At 50.1% G+C, this 21,078-nt stretch overlaps 1 protein-coding gene and 1 long non-coding RNA gene across 2 annotated transcripts in view; both read right to left on the bottom strand.

Moving 5' to 3' along the window:
- HIP1 (huntingtin interacting protein 1) overlaps window positions 1-15,969 on the bottom strand; it is a 140,266-nt gene extending 124,297 nt beyond the window's left edge. Inside the window, exon 1 of the mRNA XM_025864476.2 lies at window positions 15,795-15,969. Within this exon, the coding sequence (XP_025720261.1) occupies window positions 15,795-15,914 (120 nt within the window). The 5' untranslated portion in view covers window positions 15,915-15,969. The remainder of the gene's footprint in view (window positions 1-15,794) is intronic.
- An 801-nt stretch (window positions 15,970-16,770) lies between these two features.
- LOC112817585 (uncharacterized) lies at window positions 16,771-19,677 on the bottom strand. Its single transcript, XR_003206424.2, has 3 exons — window positions 19,527-19,677; window positions 19,243-19,350; window positions 16,771-18,133 (listed from the first exon to the last, which is right to left on the bottom strand). It is a non-coding gene; the product is annotated as an uncharacterized lncRNA (long non-coding RNA).
- Between the last annotated feature and the right edge of the window lie 1,401 nt (window positions 19,678-21,078).

Genomic DNA, 21,078 nt, shown 5'->3' with positions numbered 1-21,078 from the left:
TATCTATGCTGGGAGGCTATATTTAGTGACTGTTTGGCCCTTAAAATGAGCCTGATTTCCTGTGGCAAAAAGTTCTCAGCAGCAAGGAGAGAGGCCTGGAGAATTCCGGAGTACTAAGGAACAGCTTTAAGGCTTGAGACATTCAAACAGTGTAAGAAAAGGAGTTAATTGCTTTTTCTGGGTAGATGACTGGCACCCAAGAGAGGGGGAGAAAAGTCATAACAAAAGGGTGTGTTTGGTCTGAACACTTCTAAAGTCATCCTGGAGAACAGCCTGGCATGGGGCAGCTGTGCGAGCCAGTAATCATGTGTAGTACACAGCCCTACTTCAGAGAGGCGGGAGGGGTGTCCACTCACTCACTCGTTCACGCACTCACTCACTCACTCACTCATGTACTCATTCATTCATGCACTCACTCATTCACTCATTCATTCATTCATGCACTCGTTCACTCATTCATTCACGCACTCATTCACTCACTCATGTACTCATTCATTCATGCACTCACTCATTCACTCATTCATTCATGCATGCACTCGTTCACTCATTCATGCATGCACTCGTTCACTCATTCATTCACGCACTCGTTCATTCACTCACTCATTTGTTCACTCATTCACTCACTCACCACAGTTGTACATTTTCCTACGTGCAAAGCCCGGTGGCCTACAGGAGCTCCAGGTCATGGGGCAAACAAGACACACCAACCATGGACCTTCAAAGGCCATCCCCAGAAAGGGTCCTCGGCGGGGCACAAAGTGAGTGCTGCGGGGACCCCAGAGGGCAGAGGGTACTTCTGCTGGTGCCATCTGGGAAGGCTCTGCTGGGAGAGGAAAGAGCACCAGCACTGGCTTCCTGCTCTGGACCCGCTCCTCGAACCCACCCACTAAACCCAGATGCCAGGACATTATCTCCTATCACAGATGAGTAACTTTCCCAAGGTCCCCACGAGATAATAAGTAACAACCCTGGAGCTGAAACTATGATCTGACTGCAGAGTGCTTCACTACTCTTTTTGGGCCCAGAGCACCAGATGGAGGCTGGCAAAGCATGTCTGCGAGACCACGCACGGAGGTCCCATGCCAATTCCGCCGAAGCCCTGGGGCAGTCGGCTCTGCTTCGGCTCGGCCACCAGAATGTCTCCCTCCTCTGATGCAGCCTGGATCCGTCACACTTTCCCTCCTCAGAAATCACTGTCCAGTCCCTCTGTGTGTGTGTGGGGGGGGGGCTCCATTGTCCCCAGGATGACCCAGGGGAGCAAGGGAACACACATTCACTTAGCCCTGACTAAGATTTGCCAAGCAACATGCCATTCTTTTTTTTTTTTTTTAACATTTTAGTTTGAGATAATTTTAGACTTTCAGAAGAATTGCAAAAATAGGACAGAGTTCCCGGACATCTTTGCTCAGCTTCCCCTTATATTAACTAACGTCTTACATAAACATAGGAAAATCATCAAAGCGAAGAAATTCATCTTGGTGCAATACGATTAACTACACTATGGAATTAATCTGGATTTCTCCCGTTTTCACACTATTGTCGTCTTTCTGTTCCAGGATCCACTCGGGGATCCCACCTGGGACATTTCCTTAGTCTCTTCCAGTCGATGACAGCTCCTTAGTCTTTCCTGGTCTTTCAAGACCTTGACATTTTTGAAGAATACTGGTCAGTTATTTTATAGAACACCCCTCATTGGCTTTGTCTGATGTTTCAAGTGGTTAAGACTGAGGTTATGCACTTTTGGCAAGAAAACCACATAGCTGATGTGCCCAGTTCAGTGTATCTGTCAGGATACTGGACTGGGTCAGAGGCCACACCTCTGGGAGGTAAGGTCAGTGTGTGAAGCAGGCTGGTGGGAGACAAAATGGCATCATTTCGGACACCCCATGTGGCCTCTGATTTAGTGACAGAGAGTTTTTCTAGAAAGTTAGTATTTTTTTAAAGATTTATTTGAGAAAGAGAATCTCAAGCAGACTCCCCACTGAGCGCAGAGACTGACGTGGGGCTCAATCCCGTGACCCTGAGATCATGACCTCAGCCGAAATCAAGAGTCAGATACTTAACCAACTGAGCCACCCAGGTGCCCCTGGAAAATTACTTTATGTGCTACAACCTAGGCCTAATGGACTAACCCCGGGAAGGCCAGAATCGGAAGATACTCGCAGATTTTGCAGTGCTCAGCCTGTGCAGATGTACCTGGCAGTCCTAAGTAGAAGGCAGAAGACGGTGCCTGGGCAGGAGTGACCAACTGCAAGACTTTTCACTAGGTAATTTTCCTGAGTGAGTGACTTTGGAAGGCCAGTTCTTTGGGGGCGGGGAAGCATAAGACCCTCTGAGCAACACAGAAAAAGTTACCCATAGAAATTAAGTGCAGCCAGGGTTATCCAAGAGGAAGGGTCTCAGAGAGCGGGAAAGCCAGACAGAATTCAGTGTCTGGAGTTGAGAAATGGGACAGCAAAACTGGACTAACAAGGGCCAGGTGTTGTCAAAAGGCAGTCTACTCTACCAGGGCTGCTGCTTCAGTAACTGCATTTTTATAGAGCCACCAACTCTCTAAACCTCTAGGGTGATCTCAGCCAACCCCCTCATTTTACAGACTGCGACTAAAGACCTACAGAGGGTAGGGGCACAGCAGGAACAGGGGGAACCACAGCCAGGAGAAGCGAGGCTTCCTGATTCTTTTTTTTTTTTAAGATTTTATTTTTAAGTCATCTCTACACCCAACGTGGGGCTCGAACTCACAACCCCGAGATCAAGAGTTGCATGCTCTACGGACTGAGCCAGCCAGGCTCCCTGAGGCTTCCCAATTCTTTTTCGTTTTTTGTTTTTTTTTTAAGATTTTATTTATTTGAGAGAGAGAGAAAATGAGTGGGGGGAGGGGCAGAGGGAGAGGGAGAAACAGACTCCCCGCTGAGCAGGGAGCCCTACAACGCTGGATCCCAGGACTCCGGGATCATGACCTGAGCTGAAGGCATACACTCAACTGACTGAGCCACCCAGGTGCCCCAATTCTTAATTCAGTGTTCTGGGCGCTCCTGGCTGCCCTGCAGCTAAGCCCAGGAATAGGGGCACACTCCAGAGCACCCTGGGGAGCCTGGGGAAGGACCAGCACACAGCAGGCCCACCCCGAGGGAAGCTGTTCATTTATTTCCACCTGTTTCCTGACTGCAAGTCAGCTCGCTTGAGCAGAGACACCATCACGATTCTAGAGGGAAAGAAGGGATTTCCTACTCGCCTTTTTTAATAGATAGCACAAGGCTTGATCAAGAAAAAAAAAAAAGTAAGGTTAAGTAAATTATATCTGTGATCCTCACACTTGGAATTGCACCAAAGAACTCCATGGCCCAGCAGGAAAGAATGTTTTGAACAGGCTGCTGAATTGTTTTTCCAGGATAAGATTTCTGTGAATAAGTGCCAAGTGTGGAAATACAATGTTTTATCTATGGCCACAAGAAGCACGGGTGACATAGCAAAGTGTTGCTCCAGGTTTAAAAAGGGTGGTCTGTCCATGCCTTGAGGCAAGGGCTCCACTAGGTTTCCTGCCCCCGAGCGTGATTTCATCCCGTATTAGCTTTTATCGCTGCTGTCACAAATTACCACCAATTTAGCGGCTTAAAAGGACACCCATTTATCAGCTCGTGGTTCTGTGGCCTGAAGCCTAACTCAGTTTCACTGGGCTAAAATCAAGGTGTTGGTAGGGCTGCATTCCTGACTGCAAGGTCCGGGAAAAATTCAGGCTACCCTCCCTTTGTTTTTTTTTTAATTTTTAAAGATTTTTATTTATTTATTTGACAGAGAGACAGCGAGAGAGGGAACACAAGCAGGGGGAGTGGGAGAGGGAGAAGCAGGCTTCCTGCTGAGCAGGGAGCCCAATGGGGGGCTTGATCCCAGGACCCTGGGATTATGAGCCACTCAGGCGCCCCTGCCCTCCCTATCTTAAGGTCCTTAATACATCTGCAAAGACCCTTTTACCATGTAACAAAACATACTCACAGGTGGACATGTTGGGTAGGGGTATGCATTATTTTACCTACCCCAACCCATCATCCCACCCGTGGGGCATAAATCCGGAATCCTGGCTCCCAATTCACTGGCTCTGGATGTACCATGACTGCATGAAGAAGCCTCTTTCTGTAAAATGTCCCTCCTACTGAATTCTCTACTCCTAAAGCCCACCTACCTCTTTCTACCAGTGAAGCCATAACTTCTGCTTTAGTCCAATGTGACAGAGATCAAGTATGTTCCCCTCAGCGTTGGGCAACGGCCTCGGAGCGGGAACTGGGCCTATTTCACTTTCCGTTATAGCAACAATCAAACACAATCAGGTCCTTTATTATTATTTTTTTAAAAGATTTATTTATCTATTTTGAGAGAGTGAGAATGAGAGAGAGGGAGAGTACATGAGAGGGGGGAGGGTCAGAGGGAGAAAAGCAGGCTCCTCATTGAGCAGGGAGCCCGATGTGGGACTCGATCCCTGAGCCGAAGGCAGTCGCTTAACCGACTGAGCCACCCAGGCGCCCCCAGGTCCTTTATTATTATTGAGGGCCTACGGGGTCCTGAGCATCATGCCTGGGGTGAGGCCTACAAAGAAGGCTAAGCTATAGGGAAGCTCACAGCTGGGCGTGGAACAGACATCCAGATCAACACAGAAACACACAGAAGTAACATCAAATAAATCTGCCTGGAGGAACGGGGGAGAATTCCCCGAGAAGGGCCATCAGAGGTGGGATTTCAAGGGTGAAGAGTTTAGCAAGTGGAAAAGGTGGGAGGGGCACTCTAGGCCAAAAAGAATGGTGTGACACCTGGAGACACACAGAGGCCTGAAGCAGTGGGCCGCCTGAGACAGAGAGAGGCTGGGCGGGTGGCGGCTGCAGGGGAGGCCGCGGGATATGACGGCCTGCAAAGGTCAGCTCTCTGCAAAGGTCGTCTCTGTGCCCTTGAGCTTGAGTTTCAGTTTGGATGAATGCATAACAAACAGGCTTTTAACACATGGAGTGATACAAGCAGTTGCACCTTTTAAAACAGATCTCTTGGGTCAGTCGTTAGGCATCTGCCTTTGGCTCAGGTCATGATCCCGATCGAGCCCCGCATCCAGCTCGCTGCTCCGCGGGAAGCCTGCTTCTCCCTCTCCCACCCCCCTGCCTGCGTTCCCTCTCTCACTGTCTCTCTCTGTCAAATAAATAAATAAAATCTTTAAAAAAATAAAATAAAACACATCTCTTGGGGCTCCCGGGTGGCTCAGTCAGTTAGGCGTCTGCCCTCAGCTCGGGTCATGATCTCAGGGTCCTGGGATGGAGTCCCATGTCAGGCTCCCTGCTCTGCGTGGGAGTCTGCTTCTCCCTCTCCCTCTAGCCCTCTACTTGTCCCCTCGTGCTCTCTCTCTCAAATGAATAAATAAAATCTTTAAATAAAATAAAAATAAAACAAAACTCTGACAGCCAAGGGGAGACTGGATAGCAGGAAGGCCAGCTGGGCCATGCGGTAAGTAGTCCAGGCTCAAGATGAAGGCCTGAAGGAAGGCAGAAGCCGCAGGTGGAGAAGTGGGAGCGATATGGACAGCAATCAAGCAATCAAAGAATCCAGGAGACAGAACAACTGGACTCCGTGCCTACCCACAGGGGTGCAGGATAGAGGTTATGCCAAAGACTGGGAGAATTTCAACTTCCAAGGCCGGGGAGGGTTTCTAAACTGGGATTTCTAAACTGGGAACAAAGGACAATGAGCGAGTTGGTGGCAGGAGACAGAGTTCAGGATTAGGTGTGTTAGGTTTTTGGGGGGCTTTGGGGGTTTTTCTTTTGTTTTTTTTATCAGCAGGAATGGCCTTAGACCATACAGGCAGGTCCCTTCCTGGAATAAGCATCTCAAGGGAAGCAGGAGATCTCAAGTCACTTCCAAGCATGAGTCAGGGAGCTGACGTTCGATAGGAAGTCCCCGGGAACCACCCACAGTTACGTCAGAGACCTGGTCTCTTTGGGGGACCCGTCTCCTGCTGGCTCCAGTCATGCTCACATGAACCCAGATTCGGGGTGTCCTTATGAGGGTTCACAGTTCAGCACTGGGACCAAATATGGCTGACACTCATCAGTCCTTTATTCCACATATTTTATCCTTCATTCTGCAAATCCTTATCGAGGAGAGTCACTCGGCGCCAGACACCACGTCAGGAGCCCGAGGTATAAAGATGAAATAAGGTACTCGACATATAGTTTTGGAAGGCCTACCGTGTGCCAAGCTTGGAGAGGTAGAGCCCTGGGCTCACCTGTTAGTAGAAGGGAAGCTTCCCTGGATTTTGCTCAGAGAAGAAACCACACACAGCTCATGCCTGTCAATCTCTTGCTGAAGGATTATGGAAAATGGGAGGGAAGAATATAGCATCAGTTAAGACATATCCAAGAAAAATCAGAGAAGGCATTTGCTTCCAACCCAGTATGGGATAGGGGTCACATGACAGGCGGTAAACATAATCACACACACACACACACACACACACACACACACCAACTGTCTAAGCTAAGAACTGTCATTGTGGGCTGGCCCCAGGGACCTCACAGGAACCACTGTTTCTGACATGTTCCCAGGTGACATTCCCCAAGGCCTAGGTTTCCACAGTAGCTCATCAAGCAAGACTTGATCTAGATCTTTGGAACACAAGCCAAGCTTGGGGTCATGTGTTCCAGAAGGCCACTGGGCCAATCCTTGATTTTATTCAAATGTGCTTCTTTTGAGCCTAGAACACTCTCCTCTCTCCTTCTCTCCTTTGAGAACTTTTCATCACCTGATTTATTTTGTGTTTCACAGACCTCCTGAGACTGAGCCGGTGTAATTCCCTCTGCTAGACACTGGGGACAACTCACTAAAAGATGAGTAAGCCCCCGAGGGCCCTTCTGCCGCAGAGGAAGGCAGACACCGGACACAAACCAATGGAAGCTGAGGGCAACACGCTCAGTGTGGGCTAATGAGAAGTCCCAACTTCACAACGACATGTTACAGCAGAGCTTGGAATAGGCTGCTTGGATAGGCATGACTCATAAATCAAGGGCTTCCCAGTTTCCAGTATCAGAAGGGTTTTCACTGGGGTGGCTGTATTTAGGAGAAACCTCAGAAGCTGTGTGGATATGTAAGCGGCAAATTCTTAGTCTCCTCAAGACACTGTCTCTTACTCCCTGGGAGGAGGTGTTTTCTTTTTTAACCTTTTCTATTTTGACTATAAATAGAGAAAACTGCACAAACCAAAAATGTACAGCTTAATAAATTATCATAAACCACTTCCTGGGCCAATAAACAGACTGATGGCGGGACCTCAGAAGCTCTCCTTGTACACTCTCCCGATTAACCTCCCTGCATCCAAAGACAGTATATATATACGGCCTTTTATGGTAATCATCCCCTTCTTTCTTTTTTTTTTCAGCAAGACAGCATGGTGGGGGGGGGTGTGGTGGGCAGCGGGAGAGGCAGAGAGGATCAAGAGAGGATCCACGCCCAGCACAGAGCCCAACGTGGAGCTCGATCTCATGATCCCGAGATCATGACATAAGCCGAAATCAAGAGTTGGACGCTCAACTGACCAAGTCACCAAGGCGCCCCTCTCCCCTTATTTCTTTACAGATTTACCATCCAAGCAGCACACTTAATAGCCATTTCACTTTGCCTGTTTTGTGAACCTGATATAAGTGGGAGCCTAGAGGGCGCCTGAGTGGCTCAGTCGGTGAAGCGTCTGCCTCCGGCTCAGGTCATGATCTCAGGGTCCTGGGATAGAGCCCCACGTCGGGCTCCCTGCTCAGCGAGGAGCCGGCTTCTCCCTCTCTCTCTCTGCCCCTCCCCCCTCATGCTTTCTCTCTGTCCAATAAATAAATAAAAATCTCATGTAAATAAATAAATAAATGGAAGCATACCGAAGGTGTCCTTTTGGGTCTGCCTTTTTTTCGCCCACCATTATGTGTGGAAGGTTCATCCAGTGCTGTCAAATGTGACCACAGTTTATTGATTCTCCTTGTTGTGCAGTATCCCAATGAGAGACCACGTCACAAGGCAGTTACCCATCTATTGCTGATGGGCTTCTGGATTGTCTCCAGTTTGGAGTTACTACAAAAGATGATGACGAGTCTCTTTCCAACTATCTTTTGTGTCTTGCTGTTGGGTGTAGAGCTAACAGTGGGAGTGCTGGTACATCTTTAATTTTAGGATAAGACAGGACTGTTGTCCGATGCGGCTGTACCAGGGTAAAGCTCCATCAGCAATGCATGGGCATTTCCATTGCTTCACATCCTTGCTGATGCTTGGCACAGTTGGTTTTTTTTTTCTTTAAGATTCTATTTATTTATTTTAGAGACAGAGAGAGAGAGCATGCAAGTGGGGGGAGGAGCAGAGGGAAAGGGACAAGCAGACTCCGCATTGAGCACAAAGCCAGACTCGGGGCTTGATCTCAGGACCCTGAGATCGTGACCTGAGCTGAAGCCGAGAGCCGGATGCTTAACCGAGTCACCCAAGTGCCCCTTTTTTTCATTTTTATTTCAGCCATGCTGATGGGCATTGAATGATATATCATGTATCTCATAATTTTAATTTGCATTTTTTGATTACTAATGAAGTTGCACATTTTCATATGTTTTATGGTTTGGGTTTTTTTTTTTTTACATATTCTGGATATAGGCCCTATGATAGTTATGAGTGCTGCAAAAAAACTTCTGGGAGGAATTTCAAAAGTCCAAATAAATCAATTGGAAAAGACTTAGAAAGAAAACCTCTGTAATTTTTCTAAGTTACCAGCCCCAGACCAGGCTTCAGCTTTAAAGAGAGATATGAAGAGGAAAGTATACAATTAGAGGTAGGAGCCACCGGGTTCAAGCCTTTGCCTGGCCACTTCCTGAGTGCTCTTGGGCAAGTCGCCTAAGCTCTCTGAGCCTCAGCGTCCATCCTTGAGACCAGACCGCTATTAACGCATGGTTGTTCTGTGGCTGGAAAGAGGTTCTGTGCAAATGTGCTTTACAAACTGCAAATCTGTTAAAATCAGAAGCAATCAGCCACACTGGCCTCCTGAATGGCCCAGCCCAGCTCCCTGAGCGGTCTTACAGTGCGAACAGAGGCAGCAGTCGTAACCTTTCAGATTTGAGAAAAGCCCCATCCTCCCTTCTACTGTCTGAGCCAGAGGACACCTTCAATCCCTGTCCCTCTCCCCGCACAGTGTCAGACTGTCCTGCCCACAAGCCAGGAACAGGGCTCCTCCCTGCCTGCCCAGGCAGGAAAACAGGAAGCAGCCCCCAAGCTGCCAGGAGGTGGGGCTGACAAGCTCCCTTTCCTAGGTGGGCATCTCTCCAAACCATCAACCCTCTGGATGCAGGAAAACTGGCGGCTGGCCCGCCGCACCCCGCCCAGGTCTGCTCCAAACTAAGTGGGCAGTGGACAGAGAGTGTAAAATGGTCCTCCTTGGTGCCTTGCAGACATGCCAGGCAAGGAACCCTTTCAGTTTCCAAGTGGGGCTGGGGCTCACCTCTCCCGGGCCCCATGGATGCTCCTCACCACACCTGAAGGTACGGCACCAGCCATTCCCATGTGCCCTGTTCTACATACGGGGGGCACGTGGAAGTTTCTCAAGAGAGCAGTTGAGAGCTCAGATGAAACTCGTGTCCTTATTCCACAGTGTGAAAACCCCGCTTACAGGAATTTTATGAGCTCGAGTGTTTGAGAGCTGGAAATCTTGTCCAGCCTCCCCATTTTGAAAGCAGAACTCCAGTAGCGGAGCCAGATTTGCTCAGTCCCCAGGGAGCGCTTTCGTATTACTCTGCACTCATCGCCGCCATCCCTTAGGCCCTGCTGCAAACTCCAGCAGCAGCCCACGGCCACATCCAGGTGCCTGGGATGCCAGGCCACTTTCTCTCCCTTCCTGGTAATAACTTCTAGCACAGAAAGGCCCACCTGAAGCAGAAAGAAGCAGAGAAGCTCTGGGAAGTCCACGAGCCGTGTTGGGAATGCTTATAAAGTGTTCTGAACTTCACGGAAATTCAAATCATCGACCATGAGCCCCGATTCTATCTCTAAAGACTCTACAGGCTCCCTCCTAAATGGGGACCCTGGGCGCACAGGCCCAGGGCAGGCATTCAGTAAGAATTAATCAACAGAGAAATCACAGGAGACAGAGGGAGGATCTCCAAAATGTGCAAAGGGAAAGTAAAGTCCACTGCAAGCAGAGGCCTGCCTGCAGCACCCAGGCTCCCCGGAAATCCGCCAACTGTTTCACATTCACACATTTGGCAAACAGGCCCACTGCCTGCCTCCTGCAAGGGCTCACTCAGCACCGGGAGCCAGACCCTGCCCCTAAGAGCTTCCAGGCTGGGGAGAGAAGCCACGGCGCAGACCTGGTTGAATGGGACAGACATACAGTAGCTATGGGCCCCTGCTTGCTGGAGTCCCTGATCAGGCTGGAAGCAGCCTGCAGGGGCTGTCTAGTGGGGGGAGGCAGTGAAAGTTAAGGCCTGGAGAGGAGAGGGACCAAGGGACCCTTCGGTGCCATGTCATGCAGGGTCTCTCGGGAACCAACCAAAGGTTCTTGAAAAGGGGAAGTTCCAGAAGCAGTGTTGGGCTTTAGAGACAAGCAGTCTGGCCCCCGGGTATTTGGGAGGCAGAGGATGGGATTACAACCAACACAGGCAAGAGGTAGTAAGGGCAGGAACTGCACGGAGCAAAGGAGCAGTGGACAAGAGAAACATCACAGAGCACCATGCACAAATAAATAAATAAAATCTTTATTAAAAAAAAAAGATAATGGATGCCAAGGAGATAATGGGGGACTGACGGGGACTGACGGGGACCAGACGCTGGCATTCAGAGGCAGGGAAGGCCCGAAGTAGAGTCTGGGGCATGTGTGGTTTATTTGGGGGCAAATGACCCATAGGAAGCGGTCACACAGGCCAGGAAGTCGGGAGAAAGATGTGGGGAGGTGACGTCACCAACACAAGAACAGAAACTGTCAGATGAGGGAAGCACAGAGGAAGTGGACAGAAGGTAAAAGATAAGTGGGGTGAGGTTAGCACCTTGGGGACCCAAGTGTTAGCGAGAGGAAGGAGGAAGAGAGCTGAGGGGGCCAGGCAGTGACTCAGGGATGGCAATCATGCACAGCCAGGCCCTGGGGCCAGTGTTCCTGAGTTTGGGTCCCGGCTCGGACCCTTCCTTCAGAACCTTGAGCTGGCTAGTAACACGTCTGAGCCTTGATTTCCTCATCTGTAAAACAGGGATCGTAATTCTTAAATTCATTCCAAGAACTGAGAGGTATGGCTCATTTAAGGCCTTTACCACGTGCACATAGTAAACGTGGTGAAGGTCAGCTGTTCTCACCATTATCAGTGGGAGGAAGCCAGAGGCATACAAACCCACAAGCTCAAGAAAGCTCTTAGCATCCTTTCTGCCTTTTCAATACCAACGAAGTGAGCCAGCAGGGATCAGGTGGGAAGACAGTGCCTTCCGTGTTAGAAGCTATTCCTGAGCAGCCAGGGTTGAGAAGCACTGATCCCTCTGGTCCAACCCCACAATTTTTTCAGCAGGTGAATCAAAGGCTGAGCTGAAGATGACGACAGAAATGGCAGAGACACCCCCTGACTTACACACGGAGAAGAGGATGTGGGCTTGGTCATCAGATTTTTGGAGCCCTGGCTTCTCTGTTTACTCGTTGTGTGACCTTGGGCAGGTCACTTGGTCTCTCTGAACCTGAGCTATTAAACAGGATATGGCCATAAATCACCCAGCATGTTTCTAGTGCCCACCAGGCCCTCCGTAAATATTTCTTTCTGTCTCTTCTCTAGAATCCAACTTTCCTGGCTCTTCACAACTCAGGGTTGGTTAGGATCCTGTTCTCTGTGGCGGGCTCCACCCAAAGAGATTGGGACTAAAGGCTCTGTTGTTTCCAGAGTCTCATCGTCTCCTCTGATCTTAGCAATCACTGGCCAGAGAGCAAATTTCAACATGCACAGGACGACCCAGGGCTCCCGCTGAAATGAAAGCTCTCATTCGGTAGGTCCTGCACCGCTAACAGCTCCCGAGATGTCAACGCTGTAAGTCGTCTGTCCTCTGTGTAGAAGATCCTCTCGGTGGCCGGTCCACCTCCCTGCTGACTCATGAGCTCCTCCAGGCTGGTCTCTATCTTACTCATCTCTGTGTCCCCTCCACGCTATGTGCTCACTAAATGGATGGTAACAAAAAAATAAACAAACCATAGAGAAAACCATTTTCCGGCTAAGTAAATATAGACAGGGTATTTGGTGTGTCTACAAGGGTCAGCCCTCCTGGTTCATTCCAGAATTACCCTCCCAGCCAACATGAGGACATAGTGGGGGGGAAGGGGCCCGGAACCTGGAGTCCTGGATCTGAATCCTGCTTTTCAATCATCTGTGGGGGCCCCAGGCAGGTTACCAAGCTCTCATCCATAAAATGGGCGTAGTAATACCCAACCACAGTGTAGCACCAACGATAGTTAAAACGTGCTGTATAAACTATAAAGTGCTCCAGGCAAGGTAACTTTCTCCCAGCAGCTTTTTGAGGGCAAGAACCACTTTTCATTCCCCTGGAGCCTGAAGGTGGCTTATGATGGGCTGGGTGAGGGACGCAGCAAGGGTCAGGTTGGAGATGGGGGCTGCAGCAGGTGGGTCTGGGGTGGTGTCCCTCTGGCAGGGACACTGGCCTGACCGGAAGGAAGGCAGAGAAATCACAGTCCTCTGATGGGCATGGGGCAGGGCTCCTGACTGAGAGTGCAGGAGACAAAGTTGAACCAGGAGGGAACTTGGGGCCATTCGGAAAAAGAATCAAGTAATTACAGAAATCCCCAGCTGCCCTGAGCTGAGTTACCCTCCCAGGCGAGGGCTTCCTACTGGAAATAACCAGTCACTGTCTACCCCCATCTACAGCTGGATCACCACTAACACAAGCCTCAGGAATCTGAGGACACAGGTGAGAGAGCAAGAGCAATCTTGCCCCCATGAAGCTCCTAGTTTATTGAAGGCAACACAGAGAACCGGTGACCATACAAGGTAGCAGGTGCTGGGGGCTGAGAGGTGGGAGCGGCCAATTTCTGCTCCTGCCTCCACCTGGGCCACTGAGCCTCATCTGCATTCACCTCCAGATGTCTCCTTTACTGGTCCCCATTTCTGGAATGCCCCCTCCCCTCCACTCCATCCTGCAAGTGACATCTCATGCCAATTGGTGGTTAGGTCCTGGTGATGGCTCCCAACCTCTCCCTACACCCATGGCTAGGACTTTCTGCATGTGGTCTCAGTCATTATCACATTACCTAGGAACATTTCTGTCCCCCTACTGAAGAGTTCACCACAGCCTGCACCATTACTCACATTTGTGCTTCCTTAGGTCTCCCTGGATTATAGCAAGAATCACTGAAATCGTGCTCCAAAGTTTACAAAAATGCCTTCACACCTATAATTTCATTTAATCCCCATACTAAACCTTCAGGGTAAGTATCTTTATTTTACAATACGGAAGCCTTAGAAAGGTTTGCCCGAGGTCACACAGCCTATCCATGTGCCTGGCTATAAAACTCAAACCTTTTCCAGCTCCAATGCCAGTGCTCTGCGTGGTACTCACAGGCAACGCGAGGCAGTGGTTAAAGGTTGGGACTTCCGCTGTGTGACCTTGGGCAGGTGACTTAACCTCTCTGTGCTTCAGTGTCCTCATAGAAAATGGGGCTGATACCCACCTCCTAGGTCCTTGCAGGGATTAAAGAAGGTAATACAATAAAGTACTTAGAACAGTGCCAAACAGTGATAATTGGCTACAATTATCACTACACCTTGGCTGATTCTCATGGTCTCTCAACTCATTAAAATTTTTTTCTAACTCATTTCTGTATCTCATAACACACTGGATACATTTGAAGTCCTCAAACAAAATGAGCTTTTGCAGATTGACCAATGCCAAGTTTTACGATTGTTTCTCTTTTCTTCACGCTCCCACCTGCCGCCCCTTACGGTTTGAATAATAGAAAAACCCTCTTTCCCTTCTCCAGCCTGCCTCCTCCTCACTCCCACCCCACCCTCCAACAAGCCAATTGCAAGTGTTCCACATGTAAAATACACTGGCAAACAGTGCCTTAGGGTCTCCTCGTTGGGCTGTCCCTGGATAGCGAGGGGACATGCTGGCCCTGGGTGGAAGCTTTCACAAACCTAATCGCCATTGCTATAATGGGTCAAAGTTGTATGCGTATTCCTCTACTGCTCCAGTTTTTCCTTATTTGAGACTCCAGAAAGGCTGGGTTATCGCAAAATAACGTCTATTCCTTTTTCTTTTCCATTAAAAAAAAAAAAAGAGGAAGAAGAAGGCTATTCACACTGCCTTCTGGAGCAAGAAGCCTCAGTTAACACCCACGGTGGACAAGCAGACGGAAAGCTGCTTTCTTTGCAGCAGTCCAGTCCACAAAGCCAGAGGAAAAAAGTCTCAAACTCAGCTGGTCCCTGGGAAGCCGAATGAATTGTTGTCTTTCTTATTGTTCCCATCCCTCCCTGGGGTAGGATGACCCGGGGAGGGGCCGCTTCCTACTTTCCATCACCGAGACACACCTGCAACAGGCCAGAGGCATCTGGAAAGAGGATGGACTTGTCCGGGTGAAAAGCTTTACTCTTTGCAAGATTCCATACACACAATATTTTGTCAGGTCCTCACAATCTTTTCTACCTAAAATCCCAAAACCCTTCCTTGACATTGTACTGCGTATGGTGAGGAGAAGGGGGGGGGGGAAGCAGAACACAGCAGGGGAACCAGCCTCTGGCAGTGGAGGCCCAGCTGGATCTTCAAAGGTTCCACCCTGAGCGCAAGAGCGAAGAACAAATCTGCCCATACAACTTTGGCACTGGGATTAAGAGAAGTGCTGTGCCCTTTGAAATGGATTTTGCATACAAACGAGCTGATGAACACCAGAAACATGTCAGCTTTATTCAGTTAAATCAATACACCAGGCATTCAAACTCTGAGGTAAAAATGGATTGTGGCTTTTTGTTGATGCCACTGGGGAATTTTGGCCCCCAGCCCTGGTCAGGCTGGACAAATAGGGCAGTCTGCCTATTAGCTGTCAGGCAGATCTTGGGGGATGAAACCAAAACCCCAAATCAGGGCTCTGGGCACCACTGGGGAGCTCATCCTGACCAGCAGCCGGCTGTCGGGCCAAAGGCCTGACCCTGGCCCCTGGCCGGCCCCCTCCTCCAGCCCCCATTTTCCAAGCTCAGCCACACGTCGCATTTCCTACATTCCTTCTCGCCGCCCAGACCCCTTCAGCCCGGTCCTCGGAAGCCAACAGCTGGGGGTGGTGTGAGCCAAGCAAGAGGCAGCAGGAAGGGGGTGCTAGGGGTGGGGGGAATGTCAATGCAACCCAGAAGCGATCGAGAGGGGAGAAAAGGGGTTCCCTCTTCACATCCCAGTCCAGCGCTCCGCTCTCCGCCGCCACACTTGCGTCTCCGAGTGGCTCCCCAGTGCGCTTCCCCTGCCTAGGGGCACCCCTTCCATTCGGCCCCTCTTCCGTTCCTTCCGCTCTCACAGCCCCTGTGACCCCTGCCCTGCCCCGCCGCACGGATCGTGCCAGCTTCTAGGAGGCGCCCTGCCCTTCTCCCCAGGCCAACTGGGATGCCCCCGGGTCCCCGACCTCCTCAGGCTCGCCTTGCCCTGCGCACCAGATGCTCCCTCTCGTGGCCCCCTTGCCCCGTCCTCCCCTGGGCCTGAAGACCTCTACTCCCTTCAAAGCCCCTCCCGGACACTGCTTCTCTCGGGATGCCCCAGCCAAGCATACCCCGGGGTCCCCCGGTCCTCACCTGAGTCCGCTCGAAGCTCTCCCGCTCGGCCGCCTCGATCCCCGCGCCCACCCCGCGCCGGCTCAGCACCTTGGGCAGGGGGTTGGGCACCTGCTTCATGGAGCTGGCCATCCGGTCCATGTCGCCGCGCGGAGCCGAGTCAGGGGCCCTCCCTCGGCCGCCCCGGGATCCCCTCGGCGCCGCCCGCCCCGCCCTACCCGCTGGGATCCGGCGCTAACGGGACGGCTTCCGCCTCCCATTGGCTGGGGGCGCTGCTACTCTCCCGAGGCCCCGCCCCACCCAGAGGCTTCCCCGCCCGCCCCCGCCCCCTCCGGAGCCCCTCAGCGAGCCCCGCCCCCCCAGGCGATCCGGACCGCAAGGCGCGCCGTGACCGGCCCGGACGCCTGTCAGTCACCGGGCCCAACCGCCTCCGGCGGGGGCGGGACGGAGGGCGGGGCCGGGGCTGCCCTGACCTGCCCTCGCCCGCCCCTCCCCCGACGCCCGGCGCACCGCCCTCCCCGCCCCTTCCCCGCCAGCCGAGTGCTTCTCCGCACCCCGCGCTGCGGGGTCCCGGCTGGTGGGCGGGGGTCACGCGGACCGGAGCGCCTGGCCTCCCGCGGGGAATACGGGCCGCCTGGGAATTGCCTGTGTACGCGGCTCGGGCCGGGACGGGGGAGCGCGGGATGGACCGGCTCGGCGGCCGCAGCCCCGGGAAGCGCTGCCCCCATGCCGGGGTCAGCGTCCCGCGCCCAGTTCCCTCTGCTTCCTCTCGCGTCCTGACACTGCCCTGCAGCCCTGCCCATCGCATTTGCGATGATCGCCGACCCGGGGGCGCCGGGCTGGGTCAGTGGGAGCCTTCCGACACCTTCTCTCCAAAACTCCGGGTCTGGAACCCGCCAGGACGTATTCGTTGGTAGAAACCCGTTTCTGTTTCCGTTTATCCGCGGCTCTGGGCCACCCCTCCCATCCCGCTTCGATGTCAGCCGAGGTACCGACAGGCAAAGGGAAGTGCGATCCTTAGCGGAGACGCTGGAGAAAGTTAGAAGTTCCCCGTTAAATGCCATTGTTGGGGTTTTGAAGATAAATGCTTTGAAACTCGAAGTCAAGGAAGGCATTAATTTTTTTTTTTTTTAACTAAGAGCTTTTGATAAAAATTCACACATTCGATGGAGAAGCGAATGAGGGGATGGGCCTTTGCAGGCACTAGCGAACCACTGAAGGCTTTTGCCCAGACCTGCGCTTTTGGGGGCTGGCGTTATGTGGACCAGATTATGGGGGCGAAGAGGAAGGGAGGAAACCAATCGGGAGACTCCCGCGGTAGGTGAGAGACACTGAGGGCCTACAAAGGAATGAAGAGAACATTCTTGTCCTCTGGGACGTTATGGGAATATGATTGGATGTAGGGAATGGGGGGAGGGAGGAGGCACTGGTGGGGTCAGAAACTCTATAGAGGAAGGATTTAAGGGGGACAATGTGATGGAGGGATGATTGCCTTGAGGCTACATTTGCATAGCTAGCTCGCTGGTTTCACCTTTTCTTAAAAATGTGTTTATATGGGAGGCTTTGTGAGTGACTCCCCTTGGGTTTCTCTGGGGAAGAGGTGAGCTGTCACCTAGTTTTCAAGACTTCGTGTCTGGGAGGGTGGTGATGACAGTAAATGAGTAGGGAAGAACAGTAGAGGAGATGTGTTCCAGAAGAGGAGATGACTTCCATTTTGGACAGAGCAATGTCATCAGCATTGACTTGGCCAAAGGACAAGTGATGGAAACAGGAGCCTGGGGTGGAAGAATCAGAGAAACAGAAGGAGAGCCAAGGCCAACGTGGGTGTATCAGCAAACTGGGGGCTTTGGGGAGATAGAGACAGTAGAAGAGGACCATGTTTGGGGGCTATGAAGGTGTGTGGGTCAGAGCGGCAGCAGGGAGGGGATTGCTAACTGGAAGGGCTAATTGAATTCAAGAAGGAATAGGCATACTACGGTGTGATCTAGAAGCGGAGGATCAGCCAGGGAGGGTGAAGAACCCAGTGGGAAGCTGTTATCAGCCCTAGACCTGAAGGGACAAGGGGAGGGAGTTGTGGCCCAAACAGTTGGGTGCTCTAGTCTTGGGAAAGGAGGCATCTGACCAGAGCTGTGGCTCTAGGTAGGAAACCAGTCACCGGGAGACACCAGTGACTCTAGCTCTCCGGTCCTCTGATTTCCTACTTGCGCCTTCCATTGGCCAAGCCTAGTGGGAAGAGTGGGGGGAGGGGTCCAGGATGATGCATCATACTGTACTGTCTCCATCCCTCCTTCTAGGCACCAAGCAGAGTGGAGAAGAGTAGAGCTGGATCTGGCCCAGCACAGGGGCTCACAGGAGTATGCCTACAAGGAAAACAGACGAGATCAACATTGATATTACCTCTGTGTGCCTGCACCCGCCTCACACTCTGGATCCTGCTAGAGTGATTTATGACCCTTTGCCCAGAGTTTACAGCTTCAATAAACAAGGGCCCTTTAAACAGGGATTAAGGGATCAGCCTACTTCTTACTGGGATAAACCAGAGTAGGAATCAGGAATTTGTGGTTTGGAGGCACCCTGTGGAGAAACACTCAGGCGAGTTAACCTTCCTTCGTAAAACTTAGAGTGAGTTGAAAATAAGGATTCCCCACTTGCTGCAGCCAGAAAACCCTTTGCCAAGGGTTGAGGGAAGGCCTCCCCCAGGATATAAACTATAGGATTCTGCTAACTTCCTTCAGCTCTTACCATCTCTCCCAGCAGTATAGGAACCAATGTCTCCCCCTTATCCGCAGTTTCACTTTTTGTGGTTTCAGTTCCCACAATCTGAAATGTTACATGGAAAATTCCAGAAATAAACAACCCATACAATTTAAACTGCGCACCGTTCTGAGTAGTGTGATGGAATCTCGCATGTCCCACTGCTCGGTCTTGCCCAGGATGTGAATCATCACTTTGTCCAGCGGACCCAACCGAATACCCCACCGGCCTGTTCGTCACTGTATCACAGTGCCTATGTTCAAATAACCCTTATTTTACTTAATAATAGCCCCAGAGCACAAGAACGATGATGCTGGCAATTCGGATATGCCAAAGAGTAGCTGTAAAGATGAAAGCTCTCTACTTAAGAAGGAAAGAAAAAAAAATGTATGCTGAAATTGCTAAGGTCAGTGGTAAGAACGTATCTTGTATCCATGAAACTGAAGAAGGAAAAAAAAATTCTAGTGGTAGTTTTACTTTTGTTAATCTCTTACTGTGCCTCATTTATCAACTAAACTTTGTCATAGGTATGTATGTAGAGCGAAAACATAGTATTTATAGGGTTCAGAGCTACCGGTGGTTTCTGGCATCCGCTGGGGATCTTGGAATCTATGATAAGGGGGGACCTCTATATTACACCTTTTGGAGATGCCCGGTTTCTGGACATGGAAGCCTAATCTCTGGGAAACCCACAGAGGGATAAGCGTCTTATTACCTGTCTCTCCATAACGGGTGAAATTGGTCCCTCCCCACACCTAGGTTGCATCCGATTCAGTATCTGGCATGAGGATATATTAGCTGGTCACATTATTTTTACAGGTTCCTGGAGCTCAAGTACACATGTTTTAATAAGATATAATTAATATACATTAAACTGAATATATTTAACGTATATATTTTGATGAGTTTTGACACATGAAACTATCACTACTATCAAGATAGTGAACATAGTTATCACCCCCAAACTTTTCCTCCGGTCCCTTTGTAATTCATCCTTACCTCCTCCTGAAACCTTGTGTCTAAGCAAGTACCGATCTGCTTTCTGCCCCTAAGAATCAGGGGCCCGGCGCCTGGGTGGCTCAGTCCGTTGAGTCTGACTTCTTGATTTCAGCTTAGGTCATGATCTCAGGGTTGTGAGATCAAGCCCCAATTTGGGCTCTGGCCTGGGTGTGGAGCCTGCTTAAGATTCTCTTTCTTCCTCTCCCTCTGCCCCTCCCCCCCCAAGAAAAAGGAATTGAAATTTAAAAACAATACTGGATAGAATAACAGCAAAAATAGGTGTGCCTGGCTGGTTCAGTCAGTGGAGGGAGTAACTCTTGATCTCTGGGTTGTGAGTTTGAGCCCCACCTTGGGTGTAGAGTTTACTTGAAAATAAAATCTTCCAAAAAAAAAAAAAAAGGAAGTACTTAAGGATAACCTTGACAAAAGATGTGAAGGACATGTACACTGAAAACTATAGAACAGTGCCGAGAAAAAGTAACGACTTAACTAACAGAGCGATACACCATGTCCATGGATCTGAACCTCAATGTTGTTAAGATGCTAGTTCTTCTGTGGACTGAATTTACAGTTTCAATGCAGTTCTGATCAAATGTCCAGCAAGATTTTTGTAAAAACTGTTACGATGATCCTAACGTTTGTATAGAAAGGTAAAAGAACTAGAACATCCAAAACAATTCTAAAAAAAACCCAAAACACATGTCAAGAGCTTACATTACATGATCAAGACCTATTATGAGGCTACAGTAATTAAAACAGGGTGGTATTGCTGAAAAGGCAGCTATGTCAATCAATAGAACAGATTAAAGAGTCCAGAAATAGGCCCACACATATATGTCAGTTGATTTTCCACCAAGGTGCAGGGAAGTTCAATGGAAGAAAGATAATCTTTTTAACAAGTGGTGCTCAAACAATTGGATAGCCATATGCAAAAATAATGATTAAAAAATAAGATAATATTTAAAAAGGAACCTCGGACCTCCTGGGTGGCTTAGTTGGTTGGTTGTCTGACTCTTAGTTTTGGCTCTGCTCATGATCTCATGGGTCACGAGATCAAGCCCTGAGACGGGCTTCCCACTCAGCACAGAGTCTACTTGAGATTCTCCCTTTCCCTGCCCTTCCCCCCCAATAAATAAATAAATCTTTAAAAATATATGTATATATATAAAAAGGAACCTCAATCCTTTCTTCACACCATAAATATAAATTAACTCAAGATGGATCACAGACCTAAGTGTAAAAATGAAGAGGAGACAACTTATAAAGGAAAATAAGAGAAAAATCTTAGGGACATTAGGTTTGGCAAAGGTTACTTAAAAGCGTGAAGTATAAAAGGAAAAAAATCAATAAATAGAATTTCATCCCAATTTAATACTCGTGTCCTTCAAAAGACCCCTACAAAAATGAAAAGGAGGGGCGCCTGGGTGGCTCAGTCGTTAAGCATCTGCCTTCGGCTCAGGTCACGATCCCAGGGTCCTGGGATCAAGCCCCGCATCTGGCTCCCTGCTCGGCGGGAAGCCTGCTTCTCCCTCTCCCACTCCCCCTGCTTGTG

The sequence above is a fragment of the Callorhinus ursinus genome, unplaced genomic scaffold (assembly GCF_003265705.2).
Source record: "Callorhinus ursinus isolate GAN/ISIS: 27379988/994484 unplaced genomic scaffold, GSC_fseal_2.0 scaffold55, whole genome shotgun sequence".
In the NCBI taxonomy this organism is placed as follows: Eukaryota; Metazoa; Chordata; class Mammalia; order Carnivora; family Otariidae; genus Callorhinus; species Callorhinus ursinus.
This window is presented reverse-complemented; position numbering and strand designations above follow the sequence as displayed.